Genomic DNA, 13,322 nt, shown 5'->3' with positions numbered 1-13,322 from the left:
AATGTTAACTAATTTGTGATATGTATTAAATAAGATAGAGTCAAAGAGAAGCACATAAATCAGAGCTATGTAGTAATCAATTGGAGAAAGTGTGGTCATCAGAGGCTTGCGGGATATTATCTACTCTAGGAGCAAAGATTCAGTGTTCACTAATTGAATGTTCATGGAGATTTTGCCAAATAAAATTACAGTAGATAACAGAATCAGCAATATCTTCTTTTTTGATTGCTATTGAATAAAGTCGTTTGTTGGTTAAGTTTTTGCCTCTCTTAAGGATATCAGAATCAATTTGAATGGGTATCAAAACTAACTATATCAATTCATGAACTAGTTTTACTAGAAGATGTGTGGTAAAATCAGTTATGAATTGTTATGGATATAATATAATAGTTTTAACTCTACCCAACCTATAAGTGTCAAACTCTCTAAGGAATTTTTAAAAAGCCGTGATCTGATTTTCATTAATTTAATAAGTGTTTGAGAAACTAGTTGGGTTATAATGATTTCATACAATCATGAAACATTTGACCCAATATAAAACTTCCCGTAGTTTCCATAGTAAGAAAAAGTCCTCCTTAGCTTTAACAATTAGATTGTTTTTATTGTCATTTAAAACACTATGATTTATCCACCTGTCTCCTTATGAGAAGGCAATATTGACCCATTAGGTATAAAAATGAATCACATTGAAGAAACACATAGAAAAATGTGGAAATGATGCTGAACATGCTAATTAAAATATGGAAAGAGGGAATACCAATGTGGTCACCATCCATAGGAGAACCTTTCCACCATGTTTTGTTGTTGTTTCTTGAAAGCTTGGCTATCATTGCTGTTGCTCTACTATAAAATACATGCCTTTTATACCAGCTATTTATAGTGTAGAACACAAGTCACAACTCAACCAAATGACCCTTTAGTTGAATCTACTCTGAATAGTGCATTCAGCTGACACACTATTTAATCAGTCTCCAATCAACATCTTTTTTACTGAGTGGGAGGAGACCTTGCCAAGAAGGCCCAAGGATACATTGTTTCTATTAACTTCTGAGCTATATTGAGTGAAATTTAATTTTATTACACTGAAAGTTAGAAATTTTTTTTTCAAGATTGGAGCTGGTGAAATGCCACAGAGTCACTAAAAAAAAAAAAAAAAAAGAACACTTTAAAAAACTGAAGCACAATCACCTATGTAATAATTTAGCTAAAGAATTATTTGAAAATTTAGTATGTAGACTTGAGGTACCTTTGATCAGAGTCACTAAAAAAAAAAAAAAAAAAAAAGAACACTTTAAAAAACTGAAGCACAATCACCTATGTAATAATTTAGCTAAAGAATTATTTGAAAATTTAGTATGTAGACTTGAGGTACCTTTGATCACATTCATGAAGGTAGGAATATCATCTACGAAGGTCATTATTATGTCCTTTGTAAATATCATTGTAGTTGGTAACTAGTCATCTAAGTCTTTTCTTTGATAAGTACTTGGAAAAATTTAAACTGTATTTCTCAATATTGCCTAATTTGGGAAGTAGTCCTTTTAAATTTGAACTCAAGGACAGACCTTACATATGTGATCTTGGAAAGAACAATTGATGCATGCCAGAACTTGCATGTTACTTTGTTAGTCGACTCCCCAGATGTAGGTTTATTTATTTCACATGCTTACCAGCTATTTAGAGAACCAGCTCAAGGTGACTAACCCTTCCAATCACAAAAGAAATATCACAATTGGCACAAGAACTTGAATTATCAGTACTCCAGCATGAAATGTTTTTACTCAGTTTTGTTTTTATTTTAGGCTGGTTGGACCAAGATATATTGACCTAGATTACTGAAAATAAAAATAAAATTTTGTAAATTTCATTAATAGTGTACTTTTGAATAGAATGTGATTGGTGTTCTCTATTCTCTACTTTCAAAGGAGAGGATGGGGTAATATTTCTTATTGTTCTTGGGGTAGGTTTAGGGCTAAAGAGTTTAAGAGGGTCTTACAGTTGGGGAGATTACAGCAATAAATTTAAAGGGGGAAATCTGATGTCTAATTTCTGTGTTCCCTGGATTCCTTTGGCCTAGTATCCCTGGATGAGGACAATTAAATGGGTGATCGTACAACTTGGAGATTTCTGGAGTGGGCATTTTTCTGGCAATATCTTAATATGCCACAAAAGGCAGAATCATCCCCATTAAAATTTAGATAACAGTTACAACCCCCATGTCACATCAAGCTGTAGCTGGGCCTTCAAACAATGTAGCTCAACTAGCCTGACACATAGGACTTTTACCTGTTCCAAATGCACAGTCTCACCAGGGTAGAATACTCAGCATTTTATATTTTCATCCTACTTACCATGTAATGATGGGGTTCAACAGTATATACACTATATCATTGACTCTAAGAAACTTTCAATTAATGTTATAATTTTAAAAACCACTAAAAAGGGAGAAATTTGCAAAACAATCAAATGCCATCAATTATGTTCACTTCAATTTCACAGATATTAAAATGTGAGAAAAAAACTGTCTGAATCTATGATGTTCAGTCATTTACATTGAGATTAAAAAGTCCTATCTATGTGAAATGTGCTAATGTTCTCTTGTGTCTTTTATGATTGCCAATCAAGACTTAATTTAACTTTGGTTCTAATGACAAACTGAAACTCTATTTTTTTCTTCAAGATTTTGAGCTCTTTAGTTCACTACATCACATATTGCTATTAAACATTTTCTTCTGCTTCTTTTTAATCATGTTTTCTCTATTTAACCATAAGTTTTCTTAACCTTGTCTTAATTGTGCTTACATTTGTTCTTGTCCTTCTCTATTGCTATTTAAGGGAAATTTTTTCCGTCTGGCACAAATGCTTAAGTAAAAGTCCAGATTAGGATTCCATAGTGCATAAGCAAAACACCCCTTGATAATTTATTCCCCCAAACATAAAAGTGAATTATTTCCATTTTTGCTTAGCATTGATATTTTTTAACTATTAAATACCCTCCATTTCTTCTGTTTGATTTCTGAAAAACCCTGAGATGTCAAGGTGACTTTCAACATTCCTTCTCTTTGCAGACTCTGGGTTAGTAACTTAGAGAAAAAGTGCTTTAGGCTTTTCCACAGTTCTTTTGACCCCACTGTCTGACTGCAGTGGAAAGGCTCTCAGGAATCCCAGTGGGCATCTTGCATCTCCTAACTCTACTAACCAACCAAGGCTGAACCATTTTCTTTAGACGTTCAAATGAGTTGAGTAAAGCTTTCTAAAAGGCATTTTATTAATAAAGTAGAAAAATTAAAACATTCAAGTTATGTTTTAAAATACAAATTTAGGTACTTATTTAGCAAATACTTATTGAGTCCCTGCTGTGTTCCATATACTGTTCTAGGAAAAGGAGATTCCATGATGGAAATGATCAAGAACCCAACTGAGTGCAATGGCTGACAAAGCATAGGCACGTTGGCTTCCAAGCTGGATGGCAGAGATAGCACAAAGACTGCCACCAGCACTACATGAGGGGGTGTTGCCCGCAAATCTGGAAGTATAGGGTTTCAGTTTTCCCTGATAGTTATGCAGAGAATTTCAAGTTGCAATCCGTAGCAGCAAGTTCCAAAGCTACAATTAAGGAAGGTGAGTGTATGTCCCAGTTACTTGGAGGACAAGGTGTAGAGTTGTACAGGAGGGTTGTGGGGGTCAGGAAGTATATGGAGACTTGATCATGATCAGCTCTGAGCCTAGTTTTTATCTTGAAGATAATGTCTCTGTAAGGAAGGATTGTGATGTGGTCAGATTGTCTCTTGCAGGAACAAGAATTAGTCCAATGGTTTAGTTAGTGGGTTAGAAGGAATTTGCAAAGGCAGCAGAGGATATTATTACCTAAGGATATGAGTAGACAACCCCCCCAAAAAAAAAACCTGACCATGTATGAAACTTACTAATTGAACTGGATAATATAAGTCTGTCATTCAGAATGAACACTTGAGTTTGAGAACAAGATTCAAGAATGATTGAACATAAAACAATAGTTGGGATTAGAAAGAAAATGTCATCACTGTATAGAAAGAGATAGTAAGAGAGCAGACCTTGAACTCTGACACCCCAAAGACAGATGGAGCATCTTTTCTCCAAGTTACTGACCTAGAGTCTGCAGGAGAGAAACTTTCTGAGACTAGGGTAGAGAATCAGAGAAGTCAAGGAGAAGGAGTTCTGAAAGAAGAAAGAAAGTCACTGGTCGTCTACTACAAACAACTCAAATGTGATTTTGAACTAAAGAGTCTTCTTTAGATTAATTTTCAGGCTGATTGACCTCTTTGGTAGAACAGTAGATTAGGATAATTTCTTCTTGCCTCAGAACCAGGCAGCATAAACTCCTTTTTGGAAGCACTGGAGATTTCCTTGTATCCATTCATTGCATTTGTCCCTCATCTCCTTCATGAGAGGAGCTTGAGGGGGGTGTCCCTTCAACAGAGGAGAGCAGACATCTGTCTAACATGCTTGACTCTCTGCTGAAGAAACAAACCATTCAATAGTCACGTGACTGTGGCAGAGCCTTCCAGGTCAAACCCAGCTGCTGGTCTCTCATGGAGGAAAGCATTCATTCTCTCAAAGCCCCTTTTCAGTAAGTGCTTCACAGCCTTCATTAATTTTGCCCTGGGCATATCGTTTCCCAGGATTACTTCCTTCTCTAACTAGCTTTCAAAACTCTTTCTTTAGCTATTGACTCTGTTCTCATAAGCTGGTCATTTTGCTGGTTCCTCTGAATATCTCGGCTATCCACACTTCAAGTGTCACTTACAAACATCTCCATTTCTCAGTCAGTGTGACCAGTGAGATTTATGAATTCTCATTAGCACCCACCTCTCCAAACATTGTGCTGTTAAACCTGAATTTTCATGATTTTCTTCTTGGCTTCCTGCCTGGTCTGCCTTTGATCCTTGTGGACTGGAGCATACTCACTCCTTCTTGGTTTTCTCCCCAATATACAAATAACTTATATCATCCTAAATTTTGACACTTAAGATTGTTGTGTTTTATTTCTAGTCAGAGACATTTTTAAAATCTTAAGTTTTTATTAGTCACTATATATTGTACAAATAACTTTGTGTCATTATTTTACTAAAGGACATGTTTTCTAAAATGAAATATTGGTAAATGTAAACCATATTACATGAAGTTTCTCTATAGTGACAGTACATAAACATTAACCTTTTTTTAATTGTATTATTTTTATTGAGGTAATATTGATTAACCACACTGTATTTAATTTAGGTATATAGGTTCACCCACCAACAATACCCATAATCCTCCACCATTGCCCACTGAGCCCACTTCCCTCCTTTGCTTCCCACCTCTGCCTCCTTCCTTTTGCCCCTCTGGTAGACTCAATTTTACAGTTAAATTTCTAGGGTTTGTTTTGGTTTAGTTTTAACTTTTCCTTTGTTTTATTTTTTTGTATTCACACATGAGGAAATCATCTAGCATTCATCTTTCTCTTTCAGGTTTATTTTGCTTGACATAATCTACTTTAGCTCCATGTTGTTGCAGATGGCAAGCTTTCATCTTTATTTTTAGCTGAGTAGCATTCCATTGTAAGCTATTCCATTGTCTGCCTACATCTCCACAATTGTAGGCTGCTACCTTCAGTCTGATCATAGAAGATTGGACATTCTCGTGATAATTCATTTAACTCATCCATTTTTTATACCAGTATCATAGGAAAAGTCAGAAAAAGAGAAACATTAGTTTAAAACACCAGTGTTTCTATTTTCCAGGAATTTCAGTGTGTATCTGCCAAATAAAGTACACTGTTTCAAGTTTTCTGACCCGCCCACTTACATTTAGTGTAGAAATAATTTTAAAAAAGAATACAATTCAATAAGTCTGTTTTTTCATTGGGTTTGGATAGCCAGACATACTCTGCTTCTGACTAAGACCTAGCATTGCAGTCCAGAAGATCAGGAAGTATGAAGAACTAATGGCTCTTCTCTAGTTTCCATAACTACAACCTCTTTATTATCTGTTAATCACTTGAAACTATTAATATCAACTATCTAGCTCCTATGGATGTATCTCCATAAATCCAATATTTTCTATCATAATCTTATTTTGGAAGAAATTATAACCAATGACTCCAACACACCATATTTTAAAAGTTATAACATATTTATTTTTTATAGTACATAAGAGCTAGAAATACCTTATAGTTGAAGTTACAAGCCAAAACTCAACTACTGCTAGAAAATGATAAAAATCTCCTTTTAATTTAAATAAATTTCATATGCCTCCAATATACAAATAGTGTGAACTTTACAAATGGAAAATATTTGTGAATCTAATAAGTCCTTTTTGAAAGAGAGTGACAGAATTAAATATCACTTCTCTACACATGTGGTGTGACAATTTCATTTTGTTCCAAGTTATTTTACTTTTTGGGCAACTCTGGAGTTTGTAAACATGCCATAAAATTTGGTAATTACATAATGATGATTTCACGGTTCTAGCTTAGTATGAAAGGTGGCTAGACAGAGCAGTAAAATTGATTTTCTTTTTTATCTATGTGGAAAGAAACAAAAGGAAATTGAATGCAAAATCTGAATTAAGACCATATTAGAATTATGACTCAACAATTTGTTACACATGAAAGGAATACAAGGGCACCAGTGTTATTTGTGCTATGACATTCAGACTGGGAGCTAAGCTCTAACCAACCTTTGTTTAATCCATGCCTATTTTTGATACCCACAATAGTCAGATGCATATAACCTGACTCTATCTCTTGTTGTCTCCAAGGTACTCAGAGGCAGGACTGCCCCTAGGAAAAATTATGAAGTAGGTGAAACTTGTGTTCATTCCTTACAATCTCACCTGAGAGAGTCTCCACCTCCCTATCTGGAGGGGCTATTCTTGTGGCTCATGGCTCTGATGTAACCTCTGTTTTCCAGCAGGCCTCATCAGTTTCTTGTTGTCTAATCCCTTATTGATTGTATAAATTCCCTGCTCAGAAACTGATCCATGCCTCCCCAAGAGGAGCCAGGCAATGAAAACCTTTCCTCTAGTCCTTGATTCTATGACATACTGCTCCCCTCCAATATTCTGCAAGGGGGCTACCCACCTTGCCCTTTTAATTTAAATACCTTTTCCTATATCATTCTTGTTGCCTGGGCTGGTCTTCACATCTTGTCTCCGTCTAAGGAAATCCGAATCATCCTTCAAGACTCCACTCGGTTACAAGATACCTTCTCAGGTCATCCCCCAATCTTTCATTCATAATTCTCTCCCCATGTTGCTCTGTAGTATACTATTTATCTATATGTCTTGTCTCTAGGAACTGTGCTGGGCAATTTACACATATAATCTCATTTAAATTTCACAACAATCCTAGGAGGTAGGTATTACATTTAAGAGTTGAGAAAATTGAGGCTCAAATAGGTTGATTAATTTGAACAAGGTCACATTGCTAGAAAATAATAGAACAAAGACTTAAACCCAGACCAAGATATATATTTTCCACCAAAATATATTGCCATATTATTTAGTTATTTTCCATCTTCTGAAAGATGATTGGAATTTTAAAAAGGAGAAGGCCATACAAGCTTTCTGACTATCAAAAGAGAGATAAGGCTTATTGTCAATGACTATCATCCTAGCTAGAAGTGATTGGTTAGCTATAATCCATGGAAATTTCAATGAAATATGAGAGGAAAAAAATTCTTATTTAAGGTAGTCAGCCCAAGTAAAAGTGACATTAAAAGAGAAGAGTCAAGACAATTTATAATTCAGAAAAGGCTAGATAGCAGTGGTTGCTGAGCACAATTGAAAAATAAGTACAAGAAAAATAAGGAAACCAAAGGTTGAGTAGGAAAAGGCTTTCTATTAAGACCCTGGAGGATGAAAAAAAAAAAAAATGTGGTAGGATAGGAGCCTAAAGATAGGATTATCATCCTATATCTCTCATGAATTATCACTAGTTCGACTGAGTATAAATTGCCCCCTCCCCCTTTTCTTCCCCTTTATGCCCCAAGTGTGGCATTTTGGATAGGTTAGAAGAGAGACACTGAGACACAGAGTTTTCCTAAGACTCTCATCTTCGACAACTTTTGCAATGTCTTTGCCAGTCCCCAGGACTAGGGAGCTTCAGCTCTATGCTACGAAGTCATTCTTCGGGCCTGAGCTTCCAGATCCCATCCCTGGGAGGAATTTTGACAAAGAATGTGCTTTTAGCCCACTATTTTTGCCTCTCCAACTTGAAAACCAAAACCTGTCTTCCTCTTCGCTTGTATCGTTTTCTTGTTTTCTAGCTTGTCCTATGATCAGTTACTTTTCTTTAAAATAAGTCAGCTGCAGATATCATTGTCAATCAAGCTTTTTTTTTCCAGAATCAATCATCTTTATTTTTTATTTATTTTAATTGAAGTGAGATAAAAATGTGACATCATATTAGTTTCTGATGTGCATCATTGATAATTGCATGCCTATCACATAGAGTATAGTTAAGTTCACTTCTATTAGCTTCTGACAGACATCTCACTTTGCAAAGTTCTTTTAAGTTCATAGATGGCATTACATGTTTGTTTTTCATGCAGGTCTGAATAGTTTTGAAATTACGAGTTAGGGCAAATTATCCATGTAATCTAACCTGGCCTGTAGCGACCTTCAGCCCCTGTATTAGGGAACTTTAAGGATTTCCTTTTCAGTTTGTGCTAGAGCTGAGGAATTTGACAAGCCAAATCAAAAACCACCATCAATAACACCAATAAATAAATAAAATAAAAATCAAACAAAAAGATTCTTTTCTTTCAGGTTTTTGAAGTTTGTTTTTCCTCTATAGCAGACCTCTAAGCTAACTCACTTTTATACTTGTGAAATAGTTACAGATTCACGGGAAATTGGGGTAAAAGGTAGAGATCTACTACCCCCTTTACCCCATTTCTCCCCACAAATGATAGTGTACTATCAAAGTCAGGAAATTGACTGTCACAAACGATTGTACACTATTAAAGCTGGATAATTGATGTTGGTCTAATTCATTTGTAAATTTCATTAAAAGAAAAACTCACTCTAACTGAAAGGCAGTCTTATCAGTTGTAAATTTTGTTGTAAAGTTTAGTTCTGCTTCCAAGTGATCACCAGCCAGACAGTTCTGAGCAATAGAATGCTATGTCCCTGGGACCGCAGAGAAGTTCCCCCTCCTTATAGCAGACGATATTGTCTCATTCAAACCTCACTCAATGTCGTAGTTACTGTCGAAGGGAGCCCTCGTTGAAAATTGGGATGGAATCTGGTTTTGCCTCCAACAGGTGACCTTGAACAAATCACTTGACCTTTTCAAGACTCAGGGTCTTCATGTATAGAGTGGAAAAATATTTTTCCTACTTACTTCAGAGGGTTGTGATGAGGATTAGATGTGAAGATGTGTATGAGGAGGTCGACTATCAATCAGCAATTAGGAAGTCTAGATTCTTTTCTAAAACTATTGCCAGTTACAGAATGTAGTTTTTCAGAAGTGACCTTATTCTTAGAGACAGAACAAAAGGATCACCTTACTTGCCATGAGAAAGGCCTAGAAATTCCATCAAGTGTGGATAAGCTTTCCTTTCTACTACTCTTAGTAGGGCAGGTATAAGCACTATACTGGAAACTGATTCATCATCACATGCCACACCCCTCAGGTCTGTACTTCATTTTAAATAAATATTTCTTATCATTGTATTCCAAAAAAGTTGAATGCATTTAAAATGTTTTTATTTTTATCCTAACCACAGGTGTCATTGTTAAGATTTTTTTCATGTCACGAGATGTACACTAGGTATTTTTGACAATAGTGAGAAATTATAAGGATACCAGATTAGACAGCGGATGGTTTATGAAGTCAAAATGGATATCATCCAAGCTGCATTGTTCCTTGGTTTGTCTGGAGGGATAATATAAACTCCCTACGCACTGGTGTGTAGGTAGTAAAAATGCTATTCTTGGCAGTAAGGGTGGAGAAATATATAGGAAAAAAATAAATCATAGACGATAAAAGTCTTTGTGGGTACAGAATGTTTTGGGCACCTCAATAAAATTGTTAAGATTGTTTTCTCCCCTCTCCTCTATACAGGCTGGCATGGCTCTGACCTATGACCCCACAGCTGCCATACAGAATGGGTAAGTGAACCATGTTTTGCTCTTTTTTATTGGCTAAGATATCCTTTGAGTCCTGCATTTCAAATTTCAGAGCTGTTCCCCAAAATTCAAATCAGTTTATCTTTGCTTTAAGTCTTTAAGCAAACTCCATAAACCAAATATTTCTCACCATTGTTCTTTTTTCTTCCCATGTCTGATCTCATAACATCCTCTTAAGTACCCATTTCACTGTGCCTCAGTGTTTGTCATTATTATGCACTCCCATTTCTTTCCATCTCACTCTGATTCTTTCATCTGAAAAAGAGGAAGGAAGGAAATGTAATATGGATCTATTGATAGATCAAGCTAGTCTAGGACAGGAACTTGTGTGCGGCTAGGAAGGAATGTTTCCCCTGCTCATCACACCTTTCTCATTTTAGTGGGTTTCCAGGGTCATTTCTTTGAAGGAAGTTTTACTCTACCCTCTTGGCTGTCAGAGGAAGGGCAGTGTACAGAAGTCAAGTTAGTAACATGATAACTATACTTTTTACTTTAGTGGGCGTCCAAATTTTGTTGTCTCTTACTTAGATTAGCCACAGACCCTTAAAATGCTACTTCGAGAAGTAAAACTTACCGAATTTGGCCTCCCTGTAATCATTATGTCTTTGGTTGAAATTTTCTTCTCACTTTACAGTGTTTGTTTTGTTGTTGTTGTTTGTTCATTTGTTTGTTTTCTGCATTGGCTCTCCTAACGTTGGCAAGAATTATTCATTGGCTGGTTGATTGTTTCTTTATAAGTCCTTTATGTTGGATTTTTCCATAGCTTTTAGTTATATTTGGGTATCATAAAATAATCAATTAGAATGAACAAAGACTTGACTCCAGATTAATGTAGATGATAGAAGAAATTAAACTTATTTTTTATTTTGGTCAACTGCCTTTTATCAAAATTTGAGGGATATTGAAATTATTTAAATAAGTATCTCTTAGTTTTATAGTTATCCATTCAAAATGTTGTTTATTCAATCATTCAGTAAACATCCAAATGTAACTGCCAAGCCCAGTGTTATGTTATAAAGATATAAAAAATGAATGTATAAGACAAGGTTTGTTCTTCAGAGAATAAAGTCGTCCATTCCTAAAATAGTAAACATGGCAGGTAAGCTAAAGTAGAAGTCTAGTCCTTTGTTTCTGGTTGATTGAAGCTTCCTTCTAGAAGTGAAAGCTAAGGATATCCTTCCATTTAACTAATAAACATTTACTTTTTTTTTTTTCAGCAAAATACTTTTAACTTCATGGTAGTAAAAGAAAACAGACACCTGAGGAAAAAAATCCTCTACAGTCTTTTTGCATGGTTTGGGAAATAAAATTATTTACTCAAAAGATGTAAATTAAGGCATAACTCACAGTGACATAAAATAGATGTTTTAGTGGAAGGGTATTATATTTACTAAACATATACCATGAAGCAAGTATGTTAGTTTGTTCTTTAGTGGTGCACAGTTTCAGGATCAATGATGTATAAAATTTCATGCAAGTACAACTATAAATTTATACATATACAGGAAAGCACACATACTTATTGATATATAACTATATCCCCACTAACATCAACAATGCTAATACTTTGCATGTATGCCTGTGTATTTATGCACACATACATTCATTGAACACCCAATGTGTGTGCATGTATGTATGTGTGTATGTATGTGTGTCTCTATCTATAATATCTGTCTGCTTACAATAAACCCCTTTCTTGCCCAAGGCGCTCTGTCAAGGACTGAGGTGATACAGCAGGGGCCGAGGTCAGGATTGGAATGAGAGAACGGCCCCTTCTCATGCAATGCTTTACTCAGTCATCTCTCCAATGCACAGTTTAAAATCCTAATGTCCACTTTAAATAATAGTTTCCACAGCATTCTTCCTAATTAATTACATACCAAAAGAAAAAGCATTGGTATTGCAGTTCTCAATCTGAATAACCAAAGAGAACTTTTGGCTCCTCCATATTAGAGGTAGTGAGGACTGTCTGGGGTACAGTGACCATTTCTCCATTTCTCCCTTTTCCTGCAGGTCTTCACCTCACATTTCTGGTCACCACCTCTATACTTTTGGAGGTTGACTGCAGGTACATCTGTCACCTTGTATCACCACTCTGTGATTTGTTTTATCTGTAATTTATACTCTGTTATATTGACAGGATAATATTGTATCCACTGAACTGCTTTAGTTGCTGCAAAAAATGCTCACTCTCTTCTACTGCCTATTTAAATGTTTGCAATATTGTTTTCCCTCAGAAAGGAAATTTTATTTAAGTTGCTGAGGGGGACCCATATTCTTGGGCTCATGTATTCTCATTAACAGAGGACATTATTCAGTTAATCAGTTCCTTTATTCAAACCTTCCTGCACATAAAATATGAGCTATAAGCTCTAAACCCACTCAAGTCAAGATCAAAGCAATTTAATATTTACCTGTTTGTGGGATCACTTCTAGTGATCTATTTCAAGCTTCTCTTCATAGGTGAATGACTTCAGTCTTCTAGACATTATATATTTTTCCTGCATTATTGTCTAATTAAGCCTATTTAAGCATGAATTCTGTTCTCAAACTTCACTGGAATTCCCCTTGTTAAAGTCCTACTGATCTCCAAATTTTCTATTTGTAACTGTTAGTCTTCATATTATTTTAAAATTTGCCAATTTTTTGTACCTTTTGTGTCTTCTTGAAAACTTCTTATCCCTTGAGTCCCTAATTCATTCTTTAAGGACTGTAGTTGTTGCTAACTCTTGCTGTTCAATCAGTAACTTCTGGTTCTTTCTCTTGCTTATCTTTGTCAGTGTTATACTTCTTTCACTCTGCCTTCTTCCTGGCTGATATCATCTGCTCTTGTTTTTTGGGAACAGAAGCTTTCCAAGTTTGTCATTCAAGCTCATGACTAGATGCAGAATCCTATTACCTACCTTTCTCACTGCTTTATTACTGCTGGATAGCTGTACATATATGAGGGGAAGGTCATTGTCCTCCTTCACTCTTCATGATACAAAGATCATGCAAATAAAAAGCAGCACCAATTCATTTTTTTCTCTTAAAAATTGTACCCCAAAGCCATGTATGCTATAAAATCTATTTCTCTGGGTTCTCAGCCAACACTATTTACAAATAGATAGATAGATAGATAGATAGATAGATAGATAGATAGATAGATAGATAGATAGATAGATAGA

General features: G+C 35.4%; 1 protein-coding gene across 8 annotated transcripts in view; it reads left to right on the top strand.

Annotated features, from left to right (window-relative positions):
• RBMS3 (RNA binding motif, single stranded interacting protein 3) overlaps positions 1-13,322 on the top strand; it is a 900,805-nt gene that overhangs the window by 785,582 nt on the left and 101,901 nt on the right. For all 8 annotated transcript variants that reach the window (XM_012732119.1, XM_004692264.2, XM_012732120.1 and 5 more), the window contains one exon: positions 10,091-10,137. In XM_012732119.1, coding sequence (XP_012587573.1) covers positions 10,091-10,137 — 47 coding nt within the window. The remainder of the gene's footprint in view (positions 1-10,090; positions 10,138-13,322) is intronic.

This window comes from Condylura cristata, unplaced genomic scaffold (genome assembly GCF_000260355.1).
Source record: "Condylura cristata isolate star-nosed mole 26May11 unplaced genomic scaffold, ConCri1.0 scaffold00033, whole genome shotgun sequence".
Taxonomy (NCBI): domain Eukaryota; kingdom Metazoa; phylum Chordata; class Mammalia; order Eulipotyphla; family Talpidae; genus Condylura; species Condylura cristata.
This window is presented reverse-complemented; position numbering and strand designations above follow the sequence as displayed.